General features: G+C 50.0%; 2 protein-coding genes across 3 annotated transcripts in view; one reads left to right on the top strand and one right to left on the bottom strand.

Moving 5' to 3' along the window:
- Positions 1-656: 656 nt before the first annotated feature.
- Positions 657-12,657, bottom strand: lrrc3ca (leucine rich repeat containing 3Ca). Of its 2 annotated transcripts, none has more exons than XM_056297458.1 (2): positions 12,069-12,657; positions 657-2,095 (listed from the first exon to the last, which is right to left on the bottom strand). In XM_056297458.1, the coding sequence occupies exon 2, from the start codon at positions 1,999-2,001 to the stop codon at positions 1,204-1,206; it is 798 nt and encodes a 265-aa protein (XP_056153433.1). In that variant the 5' UTR covers positions 2,002-2,095; positions 12,069-12,657; the 3' UTR covers positions 657-1,203. The 2 variants fall into 2 exon arrangements, with proteins under 2 accessions (XP_056153433.1, XP_056153432.1); XM_056297457.1 differs by having other exon boundaries at positions 12,072-12,657.
- Positions 12,658-18,182: 5,525 nt separating this feature from the next.
- top2a (DNA topoisomerase II alpha) overlaps positions 18,183-25,141 on the top strand; it is a 43,843-nt gene continuing 36,884 nt past the window's right edge. Inside the window, exon 1 of the mRNA XM_056297163.1 lies at positions 18,183-18,207. The gene's annotated coding sequence lies outside the window, so the exon portion shown is untranslated. The remainder of the gene's footprint in view (positions 18,208-25,141) is intronic.

The raw sequence follows: 25,141 nt of genomic DNA, 5'->3' as shown, positions 1-25,141 counted from the left end.
TTTTTATTTTTGTTTTTTAATAAAAGGTGTTTTCAGACTCTTCTCAAAACGTTCTGATCCTGTTGGTTCCAAAAAGCGCTCTTTCCTTGGATGTTATTTTGCAAAGGATCACATTGCAACTCGGTGCACAGCAGTCGGTTGACTCCTGCTGGCACAATATTGAATCAATCCAAAAGATTCTGCTGCTCATTGCTCGGTGTGACTTCTAACGATGGGAAAGCTGTTTAAAAACATTACCAATTTTCATTTATGGAATCTCATGAGCAATGGCTTATGGGAGTGAGAGAAACTCGAGCTCAATAGTAAACCAAGGCGAAAGCCCCTGTTAATTATTCTTAATGTACAGGGGGGAACTCGCAGCTCTGGAGTTCTCGTCGGTATGGAACTGCAGCACAGAAGCTGTCTGATAACATCAGAAGCATCTGAGAACCGTTGATGAGTCCTTTATCTTGCAGTGATACTATATATACTTCAGCAGCGTGAGCTGAATATGTGCCCTGATAAAGGATGATTCAAATTATAGCACAACTCAAATACTGCATGTGCTTTCATCTTCGCTGAGATGGTCGGATCACTCCAGGGGACTCGGGCGATATCGTGGCCCAAGTCAGTACCACTTAGTTTAACCACCAATAATAAAAGAGAGAGAATTCCATTAAAGAACATTTTAATGAAAAAGAACCTAATTTTACTGTTCATTATATGGGTGAATACCTCATGGATGGTTTTAATGGTAAAACAGTTTTACAGTATTTGAGAAGGTCTAGATTAGAGTTTGTCAGAGTAGATGCTTATATTGCTGTTCCACGTGACCTCCTGAGTGGCCGGTTTGTGTGGGAGAGAGAGGTGCATCAAGGTGCATGCATCACTGGGTAAATCCCATTTGTAAATCCCATAATTCGGAATTCGCCAAAACACATCCTTGTTTTTATTCCCCAAGTGTAGAGACCAGGCTGTCCATTCAGCCAACGTAAAACTCCTAATGGGCCACTGATCGATGAATTATTCATTTGCACTAGATTGCCCTGGCCTGGTTTTCTTGTGCTGGCATCCACGCGTCTTCCTGCCCACCTTGGCTCCTTCAATAGAGCCAGGCAGAGCCGTCTGAGAACAATAATGACAATAAGTGTGCAGGCTGTGGCTTCCTTCCAGTCCATGTACATAATGGGTTACAACCGTAGGTCCTGTGGCTTTCTTCCAGCCCTATACCACAGTGCTAATGGTGGAAGACTCCTCTGACTTTCCCTGTCTACTGGGCAGGGATTTGAGATACTCCAGATGCCTGCGGGCATCCTCCTGGTTGGCCCTGACATAGTATACTAGGTAGGATATGACCATGGTGAACCAGCCAAACATGGTGACCAGCATGGCCACATCAGTAGTCTTTTGCATCACCACGCACAGATCAATGTTTGGGGCCAACAGGAAAGCCAGCCCTTTGATGCCAATGTCCGGTGGAGTTGACGTCTGGCACACGATACCGGTCAGCGAGGCAGGCTCCAGGTCAACCCGGGGTAAGGCCATCTGCAAGTTACAGTCACAGTGCCACGGATTGTTGGTCAGGTTGGCACGCGACCTCAGGCCCTCAAAGGCCTCGGCGTGGAAGTAGACCAATTTATTGGAGGAGAGGTCCAGGAACTTCAGCGAAGAGCCCAACCCCCTGAAGGCTCCCGGTTCAAGCTGGCTTAACTCATTGTGTGACAAGTCCAACTCGACCAAGAGGGGCAGACTGGCGAAGGCGTTCGCCGGGACAGCAGTCAGGAGGTTGAAATCCAGATAGATGCGTCGGGTGTCATTGGGGATGTCTTGGGGTATCTCGGTCAGCTGCAGATTGCTGCAGCGAACAGTTTTGCCTCCTCTATCGCTCTCGGAGCAGTAGCAGGTCTTGGAGCAGCTGGTGGCAGCATGGTGGAAGCAGAGGGTCATCAGGACCAGACTGTGGAGCAGCAAACACATGACCATTGAGTGGCGCAGAAGCCAGCCCGCCAGCAAGGGCATCATGGGACATGGGCATGCTCCGGGAAATGGGAACACCGGATGGAGGGAGGAGAGGGAAAGGTAAAACCCACGTCAGCCTCCCCGGTAGCTGTGACACCTAAAAAAAAAAAAGAAGAATATTAATGATAAAAAGCACAAAAAGTAAAATTGGTGGAGGGTGGAGGAGAGTTTATCAAAAGAAGGAGAAACACAAAGGTTTCTCCCCAATGTCATATGCAAGTGATGGACCAAACTTGTTGGGCAACCAGTTTAGTTGTAGCTCATGTTGCCAGATTTCAAATCTGTCAAAACTGAACACCATGCATGTGCAAACAGATGTGCATGTACAGGGGTTGTGTTTAGGGCTCAGATGTTCAACCTTGGCACTTCCACATGAAAGCTGCATGAAGTCAACCAGCATAGGGCCTATTTAGATCAGATTAGAATAGATCAGATTAGATTATTAGCCACATGACCAAGGCTTGTGGAATTTGTTTTTGGTACACATTAAAACTCTACAGCACAACGCATAGATGGACAATAGCAGACTCTCCACATATTATCACGAACAACACAACACAAGAGCAGAAACAAACACATTGCGCACAACAATTAGTGGAATGACAGTATGCATGCCAATATTCTGCAGGATCCACTCATGTCATCTCCTTTTGGTAGCCAGCTGCTGTAGCGTGGGTCTTTTAGCCGTTCATATTTGAAATAAAAGAATTGGTGGATTCCCTTAGGCTTGACAACTATTCCCCTTAGGTTTGACAACTATTAAATCAAAATGATTACATTGCCTTTGTGTGCATTAAAAATTACTCTGTATATCTTACACACTTATCTGCCTAACAGACTGGCCTAAATCATAAGGTTGTTAATTTTGACTGCAAAATATTAGTCTACTTTCTTCCCTGTCTTTGAAAACTGCATAAATTAGTGAAATATCTTATTACGCCGGCCTCATATTGCCCTTTAGAAAAGGGCAATATATAGTCTCGTGATTCATCATGATGAATTAAGCTCCAGCTGATATTATCCAGACCCCCCCCCCCCCCACTACCTTTTTCTCCCCAGTTGTACCCGGCCAATTACCCCACTCTTCTGAGCCGTCCTGGTCGCTGCCCCACCCCCTCTGCCGATCCGGGGAGGGCTGCAGACTACCACATGCCTCCTCCCATATATGTGGAGTCACCAGCCCCTTCTTTTCACCTGACAGTGAGGAGTTTCGCCAGGGGGACGTAGTGCGTGGGAGGATCACGCTATTCCCCCCAGTTCCCCCCGAACAGCCGCCCCGACCGACCAGAGGAGGCGCTAGTGCAACAAACCAGGACGCATAACCACATCCGGCCTCCCACCTGCAGACACAGCCAATTGTGTCTGCAGGGACGTCCGACCAAGCCGGAGGCAACACGGGGATTCGAACTGGCACCGCTACCTGGACGTCCCAATATTATCCAAATTCTATTAATTGAAATGGCAAAACCATAAATTCCCCAGTTTTCCTGTTGTTAACTTGCGCTGTATTCAAAACATTACGTGAATGTAAAGACTTTCAAAAGGATGTCTGATGATGAGATGAGCCAGCCAATCAAAAACTCTCTCATGTCCGATACTCGGTGGGGATTGGCGGATGGTCATATCTACTATCATGTTTGGTTGGTAAAAGGAAAAAAGCAGACAGGATTTCAGTTTTAGAGGAAATATATTAGAACTGTTATGTCAATGTAAACAGTGGTCAGGCTACAGTAGACATTCAAATTGTCCAGCCAACCCCACGAACCAAACCCCTATAAACAACTGGAAAACTAGACGTTCTGGCCCAACCCAGATAGCATCCGGGTGTGGGCCACTTCAGGCAATGATGTGGCACTGATGGTCTTCTTGTGGCCCTGACAAAATGGATGTGAGCCTGAAGTGGCCCGCATGTATAATAGCAAATATGGCCCAAATATGCCAAATCACACGTGGGCCTTTTTTGGCAAAGATGCGGTGCTCTGGACAACATGTAATCTGGATGTGACCCTGAAGTGGCCCGTGTGGTAAATGGTGAATATGGCCCAAATATCACAAAACAAATATGGGCCACCTTTGGCAAACATGTGGCTCGTGCGGCGTTTGCTATGGCTCGGTTCTGGCCCAGATCTGGCAAACAGGAGCGGACCGCCCAAGTGGCATCACTCCACTCGGTATGTGGGCCGGATGAAAGTGTCGGGTGTGGGACGGGTCCGGGCCACCGCAAATTTACTATCTGGGGAAACCGGACATTTGGCAACCCTGCTTAAAGCGAGAAACCTGAAAGCTGGTTTCCCTCCTGTTTCACCCTCGACCGGAGGATTAGAAAACAGCAGGGTTGCTGTTCCAGGCAAGTCTAATGGCCAGAGAAGTCCCATCACGCTGGAGAAAGGAAGAACAGCTCAATTGCTTTGGTTTCCTTGCACATCCCTGGGCTGCAGAGCTTGCCTGTTTTAGCACACAGCGGAAGGCATTAGCATAATCTCACAACAGCGAAATGACAAAGAATGCTGTGAGCCGCAGGACCTGGATGTGTTTTATTTAATATCCCAGTTATATTATTATTCACACAACAGCGTGTCAGTGCCCTCCTTTATTTATGTAATTGGTTATTTTCTTGCCCGGTGCGGGATTCGATACGGGGTGTACTGTGCCACAAGGCGACCTCACTGACCGCTCGACCAAAGGGTCGGATCCGTTAGCTAGGGGCTAACGTGTCCTATTAGTAGTTTACATTTATTTATTTGTGTATTTTTTTGCATTTGTGGCCAACTGCCTGACTTCCTGCACAGAGACGTGCAGTTTTATGTAAAATCGGACATTTTCCGTTTTAAATCGCTGCCTTTTCACGAGACTGCTTTTAACGGCTCAGCAGCGCTGACACTACATCACAATACGTACGTGTCAGAGGACACGTTTTTGCGAGACCGAAATACGTGTATATGGACACGTATTAGTTGCCACTGGGGCCGCAATCCCGTCTTCTGGCCGCTGGGGGACGCAAGAAAAAGGGCGGACAGCGTCATGGTGGCAGCGGTCCTGCAACCAACCCAGTAGATGAATGCGGGAGGTGCGGCAAGACGCAGCACACCGATGAGCGGAAGTGTCCTGCAATGAACAGGAAGTGCAACAAGTGTCATAAAAAGGGACATTGGGAGCGTGTACGTCACTCTAAAGCGGTGACAGACGTCACTGAAGAGGTTAAACAGCTGTGCTTTCTGGGAGAAGTTGGCAAAGACAGCAGTCAGGAACATTCGCTCCGCCATCTTTGTTCAATATTTTTGACATTCTATTGCGTCATGACCATGGTCATGACAGACCTAGTAGGCTACAGGGCGCCCCTAGCGGCATCTGTGAGACACGCGTCAGTGAACGCGTATAAGTGACTTGCAGAAGCGTGTCCATACACACGTAAAGAGGAGGCGACCGGTCTGTCATGACAGACCTAGTAGGCTAAAGGGGGCACCTAGCGGCGTCTGTGAGATACGCGTCAGTGAACGCGTATAAGTGACTTGCAAAAGCGTGTCCACACACACGTAAAGAGGAGGCGACCGGTCTGTCATGACAGACCTAGTAGGCTACAGGGCACCCCTAGCGGCATCTGTGAGATACGTGTCAATGAACGCGTATAAGTGACTTGCAGAAGCGTGTCCACACACACGTAAAGAGGAGGCGACCGGTCTGTCATGACAGACCTAGTAGGCTACAGGGCGCCCCTAGCGGCATCTGTGAGATACGCGTCAGTGAACGCGTATAAGTGACTTGCAGAAGCGTGTCCACAGACACGTAAAGAGGGGGCGACCGGTCTGTGCAAATAAGCGAGCGACGCTCGTGGGGACGGCCCGCCGGTGTGTTGTGTCGTTTGCACTTCTTTTAATTTCCCGCGTAAGCCCTCTGGGAATAGCATGCCGGCCTCCCCGCCCCAGCATGCTTCACTGGCAGCCGGTCAGGGCCGCCTCCGATCGCGTTACTAATCCTATTAGGGGAGAAACTCCTCAAGTCAGTGTAGCATCACTGTTAGCCACCCAATCCCTTTGTAGGGGTAAACTACAGGCGATGCTGTGAGCAGCAGGAAGGCCAACACGACACGACAGGATAATGAGCTGTCTCCTCTCTGACAGGAAAGAAGAGAGAAGAGGGGCCCGAACCGACTTCTGCGCTTCTTCAAAATGGCTGAAGTCTGGGCAAGATCCACTTACCGAGATTAAAAAATGAAATCGATCTCTAAGTACCTCTTAGTATCACATGACGGGGGGGGGTTGAAGGGCTGGGGGGGGCTGCATCTGTCGGTAAGGGGGGAGGGGAGGGGGGAGGGCATCTAACGGGACGGGGGAGGGCATCTAACGGGACTTGTTGTACAACGGCATCTCGAGAAACGCCGGCCAGGCCGCCCTATAATGAGCCGGCTCAAGGGCAGCAACGCGAGAAGGGAGACAAGTCGAGATAAGCGATAATAATTAAAATATTTAATAATACTGTAAACTGCTAATTAGACACGTTAGCCCCTAGCTAACGGGTCTGATCCTTTAGCCGAGCGGTTAGTGACGTCGCCTTGTGGTGCAGTACACCCCGTGTCGAATCCCGCACCGGGCAAGAAAATAACCGCTTACATTGGTGGCAGCGGTGGGATCCGGAAGTGTGCAGATCCTCAGAAGTCTCTTCGGAGCGCGGGAAGAAAAAAGCGCGAGGGCGCGCTTCCGGGGAGGGTGACGACTGTAAACTACTAATTAGACACGTTAGCCCCTAGCTCACGGGTCTGACCCTTTAGCCGAGCGGTTAGTGATGTCGCCTTGTGGTGCAGTACACCCCGTATCGAATCCCGCACCGGGCAAGAAAATAACCGGTTACAATACAAAAGAAATTACGAAAAAGGTAAAAAAAAACACAATGTTCTGGTCGGAGCGAGTAAGCGGCGGGATCCGGAAGTCTCAGGAAGCGCGCAGATCCCCCCCGGAAGTGTCCCTCGGGGCGCGGGAACAACACAGCGCGAAACCCGCCAACGTGAAACCGAATCAGAGAAAGCCAGCAGGCAGGAAGAGGAGGCCGTGACTCTTCATAAAGATCCAGCCCACCGACTGTAATTCGGCCAGACAAGTTTTACTGTGAATATCAATGTTAGAAGCGGCATTTTTTCATCTTGAGAAGTAGTTTAGTTTTAGTGCCCCCGTCTCGGAGCACAGCCACTCGTCACGAGGTTGAGGGGGCGTGGCCTCTGATGTCGTAAGACTCTTTACGGATAGCTAGCTAGCTTGCTAACTGCCATGATTTTATTTCTTTTTTGGATTTTTTTTCCCCTTTTACTCCCCAATTGTACATTGTACTTGCCCAATTACCCTACTCTTACCCACGTCCGACTTCCCACCCGCAGACACGGCCGGCTGTGTCTGTAGGGACGCCCGACCAAGCCGGAGATAACGCGGGGATTCGAACCGGCGATCCCCGTGTCGGTAGGCAGCGGAATAGACCGCTACGCTATCCGGACGCCCACAACTGGCACGATGTCGCAAAGCAACTATTCGAAAATGGACCAGCTGACAGGCTGATGACGCAATTAATTGACCATCCAATCAAATCAGCGTATTGGATGACGTCATTTATCACCGGAAGCTAATTGGTTTTCTGAATCTGTTTAACAACCAGGAAAGGGGTTTCTCGGGGGGGGGGGGTTCGGTCATATTTTCACAATAACAGCAGATCTAATATTTTGGGTAACTTCACATTAACAAACCCTCGGTAAAGAAAACAAAAGTACCGTAGCGAATTCGGGGGACAACGCAACCACAGGAACTGCCGCGGCCGGGAGGCGAACCCGTATCGCCCGCACCGCAGGAGACATCGCTAACCGCTCGACTAAAGGGTCAGGGCCGCGAGCCAGCGGCCAGCGTGTCTTCTTATCCATGCACGTTACAATACAATGCACCTGGAAAACTGATGTTCATTGAACCGGATCTTTAAAGCCCTGCCTGTTGCTCTGCAGCTCCCCATCAACCAAAACAAACAAACCAAAAGAAAGAAAGAAAGAAGCATTTCAGCCTCGGCTTACTGTCATGTGACAACTGAAAATGGCGCTGCAGACACCCGGGGGAAATAAAACAACAACAACAACAACATGGGGCTCGCTAAATTCAACGGCTAATGCTGCGTCTCCGTTAAGGCAGTGCCTTTCCCATCACCCAGCACAACGGGCTGACATTTTGCAGGGGATGCAGTGGGGGGGGGGATGGAGGCGAGGTGGGGGGATGAGGGACAGGGGGGGAAATTGGACACAGGAACACAGAGCCGCGATAGAATGGGGGATATCAGCAGGATCTGAGGGGGGGGAGAGAGAGAGAGAGAGAGAGAGAGAGAGAGAGAGAGAGAGAGAGAGAGAGAGAGAGAGAGAGAGAGAGAGAGAGAGAGAGGTACCATTACAACGCCAGATACAGTGAGAGGGAGCATAAAGGGGCACTAATGAGGCATCGAGGAAAGGGGGGAAACGTCAGTCAGTGGTGAGGTAATTAGGGCAGCCTTGAATGAACGTGGGGGGGGGGTTGGAGGAGCAGGTGAGGTACGCGCCGACAGGGAGACAAGGTTTTGAACGCGAACTAGGGCTGGACAGCCGAGGTCAGCACGGACGAGCCTATCGAGGGACGTGATGTTGTTGTGAGTCTTTAAGCTTATGTTGAGGATGCTGACGGAGACGCCACCCGGCTGGCAGGTGATGCTGCTCGTTTCAAGAGCGTGCACTTGTTTCATGCAGGTCAGACTCTCTATGAGGAATTTTCACCTAATAGGGGGAGAAATCATCTTAAAAGATTTTGAACTCAAATTGCAGAAAATATCGTGAAACAAGTCTGCTTTCCTGAAGCATGCGGTATTTCCTACCAGCCAGGTCAGAACATTTTAACAGTGAAATAAGTGTAACCAGTTATGTTCTTGCCCGGTGCGGGATTCGATACGGGGTATACTGAGCCACAAGGCGACATCACTAACCGCTCGGCTAAAGGGTCAGACCCGTTATCTAGCGACTAACGTGTCTTATTAGTAGTTTACAGTCGTCACCCTCCCCGGAAGCGCGCCCTCGCGCTTTGTTCTTCCCGCGCTCCGAAGAGACTTCTGAGGATCTGCACACTTCCGGATCCCACCGCTGCCACCAATGTAACCGGTTATTTTCTTGCCCGGTGCGGGATTCGATACGGGTTGTACCGCACCACAAGGCGACGTCACTAACCGTTCGGTTAAATGGTCAGACCCGTTAGCTAGGGACTAACGTGTCTTATTAGTAGTTTACATAAGCATCATGAGCCTTAAAACAAGATAAAACCCTGAGACAAACTTTTTTTGTGCAGTGCAACAAGTCGTCTCAGTCTAACTGGAGAGAAGCAGCATCTCCCCTACATAATAACCCCACTCCCAAGATATTTTCTCACACTTTTGCAACCAAAGAACGCCTTGCAAAAAAGCAAAAAACTACACAAGCGGAACAGAAAAAACCAAACATCTAGGGCAGTGTTTCTCAACCCAGTCCTCAAGGAGCCCCACTATCCTGCAGATTTTCATTGTAACCCTGCATAGGTAGCCCTGCTTGTACTTACTCGACCAATCATCTCGCAGCACTTAATTATGCAAGGTGTGCAACATCTGACAAAATTAATTGCTGACTGGTTGAATAACTACAAACAGGTCAGGGTTGCAAAGAAAATATGCAGGATAGGGGGGGGGTCCTTGAGGACTGGGTTGAGAAACACTGCTCTAGGCTGTAAATGAGTTGGCACCGGAATCAGGTGCGGCGGCCTACCCTGTCAGAGTTCGTGAAGCCATTTGCCCCCTGCTGTTATGAGCAACCCATCACCTGTACCTGTTGTAAATGAAAGCAGGTGATGGGTTGCAGGAGGGCTGCAGACTACCACACGCCTCCCTCTGATACGCGTGGAGTCACCAGCCGCTTCTGTTCACCTGACAGTGAGGAGTTTCACCGGGAGGACGTAGCGCATGGGAGAATCAGGCTACCCCCCCCCCCCGAACAGGCGCCCCTACGGACCAGAGGAGGCGAACCAGGACACATCCGGCTGCCCACACGCAGACACGGCCAACTGTGTCCGTAGGGGCGCCCGACCAAGCCGGAGGCAACACAGGGATTCGAACCCGCGATCCCCGTGTTGGTAGGCGACGGAATCGCATCCAGATGTGGGCCACTTCAGGCACTGATGGCCTTCTTCTGGCCCTGACAAAATGGATGTGACCCTGAAGTGGCCCCGTGTGGTAAACGGTGAATATGGCCCACATAGCGCAAAACAAATATGGGCCACCTTTGGCAAATATGTGGCACATTGCTGTGGCTTGGTTCTGGCCCAGATCTGACAAACCGGAGCGGACCGCCCAAGTGCCGTCACTCCACGCGGGACTTTTATCACAACCTGGCAGTCCAAGCCTCCGTCTACGACGGCGTGAAGGCCCTGTGACAGCTGCACGTGTCCTCTGAGATATCTCGTGCCGTCAGACCAGCTCGCTTTTGTTTTCTCCTGCAGAAATCCGGACTTGGCGGTGCCGCGTGTGAGGCGGTGCGGCAGGAACAGGCGCCCGGATCCGGCATGACGGGCTTTATAAGCACAAGAGCAGTTTATGGATTATGTTAATGTTGTACGCCACATTTCCCTCCGGCTCCTTGGCTGACATTAAAATAATCACTGCGTGTGTGGAGTCAACACTAGCTACGGGTGTGTGTATTGTCTGGAGCGTGCGAGTGCGCGCGCGCACGCACTGAAATGAGACTGAATGGCTCCCGGCTTGTTCCGCTGCATGTGGACTGGGAGCTTTGTTTTCACGCCGTGTTCACCTAGAAACGCGTTTCGCGGCTCGCCCCTCACGCCGGGGAGGATAACGCGGAGGCAGCGCTAGAAAACACCGTCGCAACAACAACTTCGGGGAATCTCACACAATAACCACGTATAATCAGGAAATCCGCTTGCATGTGCAAAAAAAAACACCACGTTTCACCATCCGACCGAGGTTCCGTCACGTGGAGCTGTTCGTTAACGCGAAGAAAAATAGTAAAACTAAAACTAGTTTGCAAATAATACTCCCTCGCCTCATTTCCACAGCTGTCACAATCATTAATTAGTCGACACGGGGTTTTTTTTTCTATCGCGAGATCCCAATATCCGAGTTATCATCCCGATACAATGCAACCGCAAATGGTGACGGGAAGCTCGGAGAGGAGTGGACCGAACCGAACCGGACGCGGACCTCCACACCTCGGCTCTTAACGCGTCCCTATAAGCTCATTTGGGGGCTTTTAAGAGCAGCTCCTCTCTGCAGGCTGCAGGAGCTTCGTGCATCAGAGCCTTTCGCAGGCTGACGTTGTCCCCCCCCCCCCGAAGACCGTTTCTGCGTCTTGCTGAAGTGGTCCGGGAGTTCGGGACAGTAAAGAAAGACTCGTTTAAGGATCGCACAATATCTGAGTTATCATCCCGATACAATGCAACCGAAAGACAACAAATGGTGACGGGAAGCTCGGAGAGGAGTGGACCGGACCGGACCGGACGCGGACCTCCACACCTCGGCTCTTAACGCGTCCCTATAAGCTCATTTGGGGGCTTTTAAGAGCAGCTCCTCTCTGCGGGCTGCAGGAGCTTCGTGCATCAGAGCCTTTCGCAGGCTGACGTTGTCCCCCCCGAAGTGGTCCGGGAGTTCGGGACAGTAAAGAAAGACTCGTTTAAGGATCGCACACACCGCCGCCGCCGCCGAGCCTATCACAACAGTTATTGATTATCGATCAGCCGCGCGACCTCTTCGGTCAATCACTCGTCTGACTTGATCAATAACTCGTCGCGGAAATTTCTCATCGATGCAACGATCCAATCAACTTTTTGAACTTAATGTTGGCTTGTGAGCGATCGGAAAGAGAGGAAAGAGAGGAGAAAGGATGGACCTTGTCGTCGTCGCATGGTGAGAAATGAAAGAGCCGCCGCTGTTCTTATGTCTGAACGCGCGTCGCCGGGAGAAATTCCGCTCGCGTGACAACTAACTGACAGGCGACGAAGATGACGATGAAGATGACGAAGGTGAAGGTGAAGACGGGGACCGATATATACTACCTTGTTGAGTTCGCCTTTCGACCGGTGCTGCTCCCTGCAGGATTGTGGTCTAACGCAGCCCCTCTCTCGGTGGCGTCGAGCGACCGCGTTTCCATCCCAACAGAAGTGGTGGGAAGAAGAGCGGAAGTTGCTGCGCGGACGCGTCGTCTCCTTCTCCCCCAAAACGCGTCAAAACACGTGTCGTGTCGGAGGAAACGCGTGCGCCTCGGTCTCGCACTTACATCTTGCTCCCTCTCCCTCGCGTGACGCGCCGAGGCGGGCCGCTGGCTCTGAAGGGGGTGTAGTTTTGGGGGGGAAGCTGGATCAGGGGCTCGTCCGGAAGACGGCTCGGCAGCGAACGTTCCGCTCCGCCTCCATCAGGTCCGGCGGCTGCCCGCTCCCGAATCCGGCCGAGCGCTCCTCCGACGCGGCTTGTCGCTTTCCACGCAACCGGGGAAGCGGGCGACCTCCATGGAGTCACGGCGAGCGACGGAAACCGGCGAGTCCGCGGAGCTCCCAGACCATCGTCCCGTTCGTGCGACACACACCCCCCACCCCTCCCAAGACGCCGAGTTTCAACCGCACACGGTCGGTCGGTCGGGCGCGCCGGGGGATTTATACGCGCGGGCAGACTGGATCAGCTGATGCTGCCCTGGGGAGTTGCGAGGGCTGACGGAAGGGCGTCAACGCGCATTTGGGAATGGGATCAATCCGAAACGGTAACGCACCAACCACGCAGGCAGCAGGCAGGCAGCAGGCACCGGCTGCCAGTGGAGTCAACCAAGGAGTGGCCCCGCAGGCGCCCGTGACGCGCGCGCGCACGCGCGCACCGTCCGTCTCCCTATTCTCGTAGGGGATTTTATTTCAAATTCAAAATCCTAATCCGAACCCTGAGTTGAACCAAAAAAAAATAGAGGTAGCCCAAATTCAACCCCTAATTTGAACCCCGAGCCTAAACATAGTGCCTAGTTTGAACCCTTCCGCTGTCTGGCGGGTCAGAAAGGCCCGTGACAGCAGAGAGAAGGCTCTAGATCAGTGGTTCTCAAACCTTTTTGGGGTCCTGGACCCCCCCCCCTGCGTATTTTTGATCTACCCTGAGGACCCCCTCCACCTGATCTTGGGGGAGGGGGGTTGCAATTTGATAGAAACAGTAGAAACTGCATTTTAAATTGCATTATAGCATTTATTCCCTCTTTGGGGCAAAAATAAGAGCTTTCAGTTGTAACTTAGATATAGTTAACAAAACAGAATTCTTATGCAGTAACTTTCAGATATATGTAACAAAACAGAATATGTATTCAGTAACTTTCAGATATATGTAACAACACAGAATATGTATGCAGTAACTTTCAGATATATGTAACAACACAGAATATGTATTCAGTAACTTTCAGATATATGTAACAAAACAGAATATGTATTCAGTAACTTTCAGATATATGTAACAACAGAATTCTTATGCAGTAACTTTTAACAATGCAAACGGGAGCGAGATCTCTTATTAAAATACAATAAATTACACTTGTGAAACAGATGTAATTAGGGAAAAAAGTCCCGTTACCCTTTATAGTTTAGGTAGATAAAGGTCTCAGTCACATTTGAGTAAAATAATCCTATTTCTATAAATGTCAGAGGATCTTTTCTTTAAAAGATATTTTATTTTCACGGACCCCTTGCAATTACACCGCGGACCACTAGGGGTCCGCGGACCCCCGGTTGAGAAACACTGCTCTAGATGATGTTTTTTTTTCCTCCAACCTGAAATGTGACGACCTTCCCTAGAGCGACCCCAACATTAGAGAAAGTGACACGTGGTCTTTGCTCAATATGAAAGCCGTTCACCACTGGGGTCATTTTGGCCCTCAGACATGTGTGGGTCATGTGTGACCCCATGGAAACGAGCGGTGTCCGCTGATTAAATGCCGCCTTCCTGCACGGTGAAGAGGGAAGAGCCACACAGTTTGCGATGAACGACAGGTTGTCTCTTCGTGCAAAATAGATTTGGGGTTTAAAATTATATCACGTTGCTTTGATTTAGAGGTCCAATGAAGGCGGGTCATGAATGGCCCTTAAGACGAGGGCGGCATACACAATACGAGGCCTAAGCCAAACCATAACCCCCAATATAACTGCAGCAGTTCACCCCTGGCCCAGAAATAACCCCTTTCCTCATGGGGACGGAGGAGATGTGCCCACAGCTTGTTTTAGACTGTACCGCCCTTGCGGTGGTCCCCACAAGGGCGGTCAAACGAAAACACGCGCGCGCACACCAATCAAAACACCGACACGCCGTGTGGTCGAGCGCAGCAGCCGTGTTTGTTTTTCAAGCGGTTATTTTGGCAGGGTGTCGGCTGCCAGTTTAGAGGATCTTTTGCCTTTTTCTGCCCCCCTTTCCTGCCTGCTGCCAGCTGATAAGGAAGCCCGGTCCGATCCCGAATAACCGACGCGGGCAGCGGCCGGAGAGAGCTGGCCGAGCCGGCCGCGAGACATTAATGCAGTTAAAACCAATACGGCAGTGTACTCCACCCAAACTTCCTCCCTGGCGGTGCTCGGGGAACATCACCCCTAATAACGTGGACAGCGCGTGGCGCCATGCAGCCGCCTCTTTGTCTGTTTTCTTTTTCTATAACGTCTTACTGTTTCTTTTCCTGAAAATGTGACCCCGTGTGGGGGGGGGGGCGGTATGGTCGTCTCGCATCAACCCCATAATGACACGGGGGAGGCCCCACATTTCGATGCTCTCCACGTCGGGTAAGAAGGAGGTCAGACGGGAGGGGAGCGCATGATGAACAAATGGCGGAAAAGGGGATTACTTTGCTCGGTGCGCCGCCGTGGGCGGCCGGACGGATGCGCTACGCACCATAAGCCGGGCTTCTGTCTGCGTAAGTATACCATCCATCCGTTAGCCAAACCGCTTATCCTGCTCTCGGGGTCGCAGGGGATGCCGGAGCCTATCCCAGCAGTCGTCGGGCAGCAGGTGGGGGGGGACGTCCTGGACAGGCCGCCAGGCCATCACGGGGCCAACCTGTGATGATAGGTGACATTCGCGTATAGCTAAAAGTAGATCCCAGTTTTGCTCGGGCTGTTCGTTTGCTAATTTCCCTTTGTCGAGTTTCTTGGCCTCCACCGATGTGGGTGGGGTAGAGAGGCCTCTACCTGCAACCTTGAGCGTGGCTTTGCCCGAGATGAAGGCCCGGAGTGCCGAGGTTGTTCCTTTTTCTTGGGGGCTTTTTTTAAACATGTCTCTGGACTGTAGGAGGACACCGGAGCACCCGGAGGAAACCCCACGCAGACACGGGGAGAACATGCAAACGCCACACAGAGCACAACCGGGGACGAGCCCCGAGGTTGGACTACCCCGGGGCTCGTACCCGAGACCTTCTTGCTGTCAAATCAGGATGGATTCCAACCAGGGCGACATTCCGAATCCCTGAGAGCAGGAGAAGTGGCTTGGATAATGGGTGGAATGGGTGGATAAATCACCGTTTGCACACCGCCTGCCCTGATGAACAGACATTGATTGAATCAAAACGTCAGGTCGGGGGCTCCCGGGCGATGCCCTCTACCCTCCATCCCTCCTGGTGTCCTGCAGCGGCAGCAGCCGGCACCGTGTGGGCACCGTGTGGGCCTTTCTATGGAGAACTCATGTGAAACTGCACACATACGCATGCCGAGGCACTCGACACTCAGCGTGAGTCAGTCAGTGCGATGAGATGCTCTGAGGCACACGTCAGGGATGTGGCCAAACACATACAGTATCAGTATGTTAACACTAGAACCTTCTTAAACTGAAGGCTGTAGGTTTTAGACTCTATATTCTGTCAAGATAAATACCCAACTGAGATAACGCATTGCATGTGTTGCATATATGCAACAGTGGTCAGCGCGGTCGCTTCGCGGCAGTGGGAGTCCTGGGTTCGAGCCCCGGGGTAGTCCAACCTTGGGGGTCATCCCGGGTCGTCCTCTGTGTGGAGTTTGCATGTTCTCCCCGTGTCTGCGTGGGTTTCCTCCGGGTGCTCCGGTTTCCTCCCACAGTCCAAAGACATGGAGGTCAGGTGAATCAGCCGTACTAAATTGCCCCTAAGTGTGAATGTGTGTGTGTGTGTGTGTGTGTGTGTGTGTGTGTGTGTGGGCCCTGTGATGGACTGGCGGCCTGTCCAGGGTGTCTCCCCGCCTGCCGCCCAACGATTGCTGCGATAGGCTCCAGCATCCCGGCGACCCTGAGAGCAGGATAAGCAGCTTGGATGATGAATGGGTGGATGGGCTATAGGCCAGATAATGTGTTATCATGAATGGCGCCATGTTGCTTGCAGCCCTGTCAAAAAATACTACTGCATGCTACAATTAGAAAGTGACAGTGATTTATTGCTCGCTAATGTGATCTAAATACCACCGGCCTCGTGATGCCGTGAGAACCACCAACCAAGTGACGCCATGGATTGTTTATCTGGAACGTTAAAGTCGTCCCGGCGGCCTTGTAACACATGACAGAGAAGCCTGACCCTGTCCCCACTTGCCCTTTCACAGTAATTAATGATTGTTAATAAGTCATTGTTTCACTCCGGGCACATTTAACAAAAGATGAACAGGGAGGGGTGCACACTGCAAAGGTCACGCTCCCGCATCCCGACCTCTGTGCTGGAACACTGCTGGTCAGTACGTCAAAACATGAGCTGGGAATTGTGTCCTTCGATGGCCTTTACGTCCACACACACACACACACACACTTGCTTGCTTGCTTGCTGGTTGTCCACCGTGCCTGATGATGACCATCTTCTCCTATTTGTGGGTCCTTTGGTGGCTGAATAGTCCGATCCTGGATGCACAGTTGCGGTTGCAGACCGGGCATGTAAAAGTGGTGCTGGAGGGGGCAGGGGGTAGCTTTGTGAGCATGCCTCTTCGCACGCTTTGCTACACGGTCTTGTGTGCGCCGGTTTTCCGTGTACTTCGCTCCCTCTGAGATGTGAGAGCGCCAGGCTGTGCGGCAGAAAGCACGTTCCTCCAAAGAAGAGGGGTTGATCTGACATCTTCTCAGTGTGGTCTTCGAACCGCTTCTTCTGCCCACCAGCACTGCGTTGACCAAGGCGTAGTTGGCCAAAAGACAGATTACCTCTGTCTTTTGGGTGTTGATGATCAGTCCCATTCTCCTGTATGCAGTTACAACTGCCGACAGAGTGTTTTGGAGGGCTTCTGGTGTGTGAACTACCAGGGCTCAATCGTCGGCATACTGTTGCTCAATAATGGTCTCAGAGGTCAACTTGGTGGTTGCCTGAAACCTCCTGATGTTGATTAGGTTTCCATCGAGCCTGAAGTCAACGGTAACTCCAGCCTGCTTCTCCAGCCTCCTTCGTAACAGTGTTGTAACAGAGACTAAGAAGATATTGAACAGGACTGGGGCTAGCTAGCACACAGCCTTGTCTGACTCCAGTCTGCACACCAAAGGGCTCAGAACTGCGGTTCCCCACTACCACTCGGGCCATCATTCCTGAGTGAAACTGTCCAAGAATGGTAAGACACTTGGGTGGACATGCAAATTTCTTCAGGACTTGCCACAGCAGGGCCCGGTTAACTGTATCAAATGCCTTTGAGAGGTCTATGAATGCTATGTATAGATCCTTGTGCTGTTCTCTACATTTCTCCTGGAGCTGGCGTGTCACAAAGATCATGTCAACGGTCCCTCTATCCTTTCGGAAGCCGCATTGTGACTCTGGTATGACCCGTTCGGCTATTGCGAACACACACACACACACACACACGCACACACACACACACACACACACACACACACACGACATACTAGATGTCAGGTAGTGGGTAGGTTTAGGGACACCTTAAGAACTTGAAATTGACTGAGTTGATTTCTTTTGGGGCAGCACGGTGGCGCAGTGGTTAGCAGAACTGCCGGTCTGCATGGGCTAGCAGTTAGCTTAGCCTGCCCCGCTTCCGCATCCTGTCAGACCGCCCTCGGTGTTTCCTCTTTTGGGCGCAGCTCCAGGCAGGGCCGTGGTCCCTGGGCCCACAGGACGCAGCAGACCAAGCTCGCCCAGCCGATCCAGCGCCAGCTCGCCCAGCCGTCAAACGAAGACACAAACTTAGACGCAGACGTGGACAAAGACACTGCATGGACAGGACGGTACTGGGTGAGGCCACCGCAAACGTAAGTTCGCGCCGCCATCTCCAGCATCTCACTGATGCTGTTCTTATCCAGCTACACACTGGACAGCCACACGTGTAGTTCCCAATTGAGAGCAACGGTTATGTGACGATTAATGCACCAATTACAAAAGCATAGTCCTCTCTGTTGTGTGTGCATGCACGTGTGTATGTTTGTGCATGTGTGTGTGTGTGGGCAGATACTTGTGCATGCGAGCACGCTAAGTGTCTGTTTGCGTTTGTTCATTAACCCATGAGCATGCATGGACAAGGTGTGAGCGAGTGTATGCACATGTGGACGTGCACAGTGTGTGCCTTGGGTTCGGCTGCTACCAGCTTATCATCTGACTGGGTTGTAAAACACACACACACACACACACACACACACACAAGTTGCTAAGCCCTTTTGTTATCGTGCAAAACTTGCGGTAAGGTCAGATGAGTGGGCACCCTAGCAAGGGGAAAAATACTAGATAAGCATGGCCGAATGGTGGAGCATGTTACTGCATGTGGCTCCTGCTGAACCAGACTTCATGCTGGCGCTTTGCAGAGGATCTTTTGCAGCTTCAACGTTACATTCTGTACTGTATCATCAAATGACAGGCTACGTGCACTTAACATGACTGCAACAGATAAATGAGCACTCTGCATCCTTCGGCGTAACAGCGAAATGCTATCAGCTGAAGGCCGCCGCAGCACCGTGACCACCCGCTCGTGGGTGGTCACGGTGAATGTTCCTCTTTACCACTAAATAGCTTTTAACCAGTGATGGAGAAAGAGGAGAGAGATAGTGGCGCAAGAGAAACGAAGGGAACGACAGAGATAGGAACCAAATGAAATGGTAGTGCAACACACACACACACACACACACACACACACACACTGATAAGAGAAGCTGGGGGAGGGAGTTAATGTAAAATATTGATCTTTCTTCTTAATGCTTTGGCAAAATTGCTCTTTACTTTCATGGAGATGAAGTACATTAGAATAAAATTGAATTGAGAAGACAGAGAGGGGGAGAAAGTAACAGAGAGCGAAATGTAAAGGAGAGAGAGAGAGAAAGAGAGAGCTCCCCAGAACCTCAGGAAGAAAACAAACACAGCACATTTGTTAAGCAGCCCGCCCAGAACTCAGTCATGACCCAATCAATATAAGATTAAATTGTTGCTCTTTATTGACCAGATGATTATCTCTGCCAAATTTGTCTCAGAGTCCCAGTTTGACGGAACAGCCTCTTTAAGACATGTGGACTTCCTTACTTGTCATTAAGCTATTCTAATTTTAGTGAAATGAAAGATATATAACTTTGTTAAAAGAAACACTCCTTGTCAAGAAAGTGGCGGGCGGTCTCCTTCGAGACTGCTGGCCGGAGAGATGCAGTTGGCGAACGCATACAGTGCGAGGGTGGGTGTTTGAATTAAAATAGGGATCGATTGGCCACTAAATTGGGAGAAAAAAGGGAAAAATCAGAAATAAATTAAAAAAAAAAAAAGAAACACTCAACAGTGGGGAAAGTGCTCAACAAATAAGGAGCAAAATAATCCAGTCTGTCAAGTAAATTCTCTACGAGACAGTACAAGCCTGTTTCATGCCATAAGCAATCATCAGCTGTCAATAAAGCTACTCGGGTGATATATATATATATATATGTGTGTGTGTGTAACCGGTTATTTTCTTGCCCGGTGCGGGATTCGATACGGGGTGTACTGCACCACAAGGCGACATCACTAACCGCTCGGCTAAAGGGTCAGACCCGTTAGCTAGGGGCTAACGTGTCTTATTAGTAGTTTACATCACTAACCGCTCGGCTAAAGGGTCAGACCCGTTAGCTAGGGGCTAACGTGTCTTATTAGTAGTTTACATCACTAACCGCTCGGCTAAAGGGTCAGACCCGTTAGCTAGGGGCTAACGTGTCTTATTAGTAGTTTACATCACTAACCGCTCGGCTAAAGGGTCAGGCCCGTTAGCTAGGGGCTAACGTGTCTTATTAGTAGTTTACATCACTAACCGCTCGACTAAAGGGTCCGACCCGTTAGCTAGGGGCTAACGTGTCTTATTAGTAGTTTACATCACTAACCGCTCGGCTAAAGGGCCAGACCCGTTAGCTAGGGGCTAACGTGTCTTATTAGTAGTTTACATCACTAACCGCTCGACTAAAGGGTCAGACCCGTTAGCTAGGGGCTAACGTGTCTTATTATTAGTTTACATCACTAACCGCTCGGCTAAAGGGTCAGACCCGTTAGCTAGGGGCTAACGTGTCTTAGTAGTTTATATCACTAACCGCTCGGCTAAAGGGTCAGACCCGTTAGCTAGGGGCTAACGTGTCTTAGTAGTTTATATCACTAACCGCTCGGCTAAAGGGTCAGACCCGTTAGCTAGGGGCTAACGTGTCTTAGTAGTAGTTTACATCACTAACCGCTCGGCTAAAGGGTAACGGGTCTCAGTAGTAGTTTACAGTATGTTTAATTTATTTGAAAATTATGAATCACTTAACGCTAGCATTCGTGAAAAAAATGACCGCTGCCTTTGTTAAAGACTGCCGCCATTTCCCCCACACGGTTCCGGTGTGGGAAGATGGCGGCGCCAATTCACATTTGGGCGGGCTCTCTCAGTCCCGTCCGCTGCAGTGTCTTTGTTCACGTCTGCGTCTAAGCTCGTCTTCGTTTGATGGCTGGGAGAGCGGGGCGGGCTAAGCTAACTGCTAGCCCATGCAGACCACGCCGAGGGCGGTCTTGCGGCGGCCTCACCTGGCTTTGACTGTGGTGTTTCTGGTGTCGTCGTGAGGAGTGCGGGGAGGTGTGTCGATGGTGTCTGGCTGGGAGAGCTTGGGCTGCCTCGTCCGGTGGGTCCGGGGACCACGGCCCCCTGCCTGGAGCTGCGCCCGAGGAGGAAACGCCGAGGGTAGTGTGACAGGAAGCGGAAGCGGAAGCGGGCTAAGCTAACTGCTAGCCCATGCAGACTGGCGGTTCCGACAGTCATCCTGGCTGGCGTTCGTTCTCCTGGGACAGTGAGTTTCTTGTTTAGTTCGGACATATGTGTTAGTTTGATGTGTGTTCTGGTAGTTTTTGGATTTTTGCCTTTTTTCTCCCAATTTAGTGACCAATCGATCCCTATTCAAACACCCACCCTCGTACTGCGCATGCGTTCGCCAACTGCATCTCTCCGACCGGCAGTGCACTTCCGTGACAAGGCGACTCCGGGCCGAACCGCTACTTTTTCCGACACACCCAGAGACGCATTCATGTGACGAACACAAGGCGACTCCGCCCCCCTACCGAAGACAGCGTTGCCAATATCGCTGCTTCATCGAGTCCGGCCGTAGTCGGATCTGACGAGACCGGGGCGCGAACCTTCGCTCCCCAGTGGGGGGCTGCATCCACTCAAAGCCGACGCTTAGACCGCTACACCACCGCGGACTCATTTGGATGTGTTTTTGTCTTTGTGGTGTTGTACTGCTGTGGGCTGGGGGGGAAACGGCATTTTGTTTCATTTCCTGTACGCAAGGGCATGAAGTGAGATGACAAAAGTTCCTGATTCCTGATTCATGCGAAATGAGTTTGAATTCTCGGAGACAATTCTGTTGTATTTCTGCAAGGTGACAAGCGAGACACAATGACACCGGACTGCTCTACCACCGCAATCAAATGACTCCTCTTCACCCCAACTCCGAACCACACTAAACATTAATTAATATAAATAAGTAATAAGAATACTGATAATACTACTACTACTAATAATAATAACACAGTACAGATACTGGTTAGGACAGTGTTTCTCAACCCAGTCCTCAAGGACCCCCTATCCTGCATGTTTTCTTTGCAACCCTGAATAGGTACCTGTTTGTAGTTATTCAACCAATCAGCAATGAATTTTATCAGACGTTGCACACCTTGCATAATTAAGTGCTGCGAGATGATTGGTCGAGTAAGTACAAGCAGGGCTACCTATGCAGGGTTACAATGAGAATCTGCAGGATAGGGGGGTTCCTTGAGGACTGGGTTGAGAAACACTGGGTTAGGAGGTCTGGTGGTGGGATGTTTAGTTAAAGCAGGGCTTAGGAGACACCAATTAGGGTTACGTCATCGGTGCCATGACCCAGATTTGCGGATTCCAGGTCTGAGCAGAGGAGAAAGGGGAACAGAACCCAACTGTCAATACCACCATATCCTTTGTTTTGGTTGTTTGTTTCTTTATGGGAAGTGCTTGTGTGGCCTGGTGTACTTTTCATTGTGTTGTGCAGGAAAGACAGGTCAACTTCTCTCATGCATGGGATCTGTATTCTGTCGCATATAAACAAAACAGGATAGGTTTCAGGAAACTTCAGATCAGCTCCTGCTGTGGCCTACGCAGGAATTGGGACCCACATTAGACATGAGACACATTAGGAATGGATAAAATACATTACAGGGGCAGACAACAATGAACACATACCTCTTTCTACATGTCCAAAGCGGGGAAGAGACAGAGGTCAGGGGGAACATACGTTTTGGGCTACTAGCAGGAAATGGGGTCACAACAGGGAGGGGCTACTATAAGCGTTTCCTGATGATATAATAAAATAAAATAACAATGTTAGCAATGAAAATAATAATACTAATAATAATCATGTGGTGATACTTTGCGTAATTATACAACAAATTTTGGTTATGATATTTTTAACCATGCTACACTTGTTACCGATTATTGATTGACTGTATGTGAGATATTGGGATTTGGCAGATTCACTGCACTGAGTGATATTTTTGTTTTTATTGATATTCCTCTAATTATTATTTTGTACTACAGAAATACTTTTAAGTGCTGGTTTGCACATTCCTATTGACTTTTTGTTTCTCTTTATAGAAAGTGGTAAAAGAGAGTAGAGTGCATGAGAGACAAAACTGAGATGATGGGAGGGAGATATAGAGGAGTGAGGCATGTAAAGAGGCCCAGAGACAGACAGTTAGCAGCAAGCTAAAGCTTCTACAGTATAAATGGCTGATGCGTACACATATAACTCCTGTGAAATTGCACAAGTTTAATGACAACATTCCTGATACCTGTATTAAGTGTAGTAAGGCAAGGGGGACGCTGTTTCACTGTATATGGGAATGTGTGGAAGTGAAAACCTTCTGGCAAGATGTTGTTGATATGATTGATCAAATTTTGTCAAAGAAATGACCGTTGAGTCCAAAGCTTTTTATACTTGGTTTATATCCTACCACCCCACATTTACATAGCAATGAGTTCAGATTTACAGATATGTGTATATTACAAGCAAAACGTGTAATTGCCCTTAATTGGAGAAGTGTTGATGGACCAAGAATTGGTATGTGGGTGAAAGAAATGGCTTCAAACATGTCAATGGAAAAGATAATGTATATTGTTAGACGTAAACAGAGTGTTTTTGATCAAATCTGGGGACTGTTTCTGTACTTCTTAAGACGTAATACTAATGCTTCAGCCAGAACGAGCTCTGGGGGAGCAGAACAACTCTACCTGGTTGTTTATATGCGTAAAAGCAACTGGAAAAAAACCCCACACCCTCTAATCAGCCTGTGAAAGAAATTATTGCTATTATTATTTTATTTTATGAATTTAATTTGTATCTTTATTATCTTTAACCCTGCTTTGAATTGTATTACCTGTTATAGGGACGGGGTTATGGGGGGTAGGGTAGGGTGAAAATGTTTGCTGTACTGTGCTATTACTTAATAAGACACGTTAGCCCCTAGCTAACGGGTCTGATCCTTTAGCCGAGCGGTTAGTGATGTAAACTACTACTAAGACACGTTAGCCCCTAGCTAACGGGTCTGATCCTTTAGCCGAGCGGTTAGTGATGTAAACTACTACTAAGACACGTTAGCCCCTAGCTAACGGGTCTGATCCTTTAGCCGAGCGGTTAGTGATGTAAACTACTACTAAGACACGTTAGCCCCTAGCTAACTGACGGCGTAGTACACATCAGCCTCAAGGTCCTGGGCAAAGAGTATGCCAATGTACCGGCCTTTGTTGTTCCTGAACCAGAGTACAGGTCCATGGCTCGGCAGTCTGTGGGGACTACCGTCATACGAGCCTCCGGGGAACACCTTCCAAGGCACTTATGGTCAACGATCTCACCAAAGGATCAAAGACAGCCATCCAGAATGGTACGCAGCGCTGCTGGAGGTGGGCAAGACTGGACCTGGTGGTCCTGAAGGCAGAGTGGGCCCTGTTCAGTATGTTGGCAGCAAAGTCTGGGCCCCTGCTGGTAAAGAGATGGAGAGATGGATGAGAGAGGACATGCGGGTGGCTAGTGTGACAGAAGAAGATGCGGAGGACAGGAGGAAATGGAAATGGATGATCTGCTGTGGCGACCCGTAACGGGAGCAGCCAAAAGTAGTAGTACTAGTAGTAGTACTAGTAGTAGTAGTACTAGTAGTACTAGTAGTAGTAGTATATACACATGGCTCCCCAGCACATGCCTACTGCATGGGTTGCAATTATGCCTGAAATAAACAGAGATCAAAAACAGAGAACAAACAGGCCAAGCAGTTGAATAGAGAAGGGTACAACACCTGGTGGGAATGATGTCTTAGTAAAGGTTTTGTTTGACCAAAAACATGATTTTACACACTTAGTCATCGTCAAGGGTTTGATTTTGACGTTGGTAGGGACATAAAAGGGTTCCACAGGGGCCCTTGGAAGTTGAGGCTTTTTGCATTTATGGTAGACTTTTATTTATATATACACACACACACACACACGGTGGTAGAAGGTCCTGGGTTCGAGCCCTGGGGGTAGTCCAACCTTGGTGGGTCGTCCCGGGTCGTCCTCTGTGTGGAGTTTGCGTGTTCTCTCCGTGTCTGGGTGAGTTTCCTCCGGCCGCTCCGGTTTCCTCCCACAATCCAAGGACATGTAAGTCACGTGAATTGGCCCTAGGTATGAATGTGTGTGTGTGTGTGTCGGCCCGTCCAGGG

Source organism: Lampris incognitus, chromosome 17, assembly GCF_029633865.1.
Source record: "Lampris incognitus isolate fLamInc1 chromosome 17, fLamInc1.hap2, whole genome shotgun sequence".
Lineage (NCBI taxonomy): Eukaryota > Metazoa > Chordata > Actinopteri > Lampriformes > Lampridae > Lampris > Lampris incognitus.
Note: the sequence above shows the minus strand (reverse complement) of the source record. Positions and strands in the feature narration are given on the sequence as shown.

Bases quoted from the DNA above. Each gene is read 5' to 3' on its own strand.
- lrrc3ca (XM_056297458.1), bottom strand. From the start codon at position 2,001: ATGATGCCCTTGCTGGCGGGCTGGCTTCTGCGCCACTCAATGGTCATG.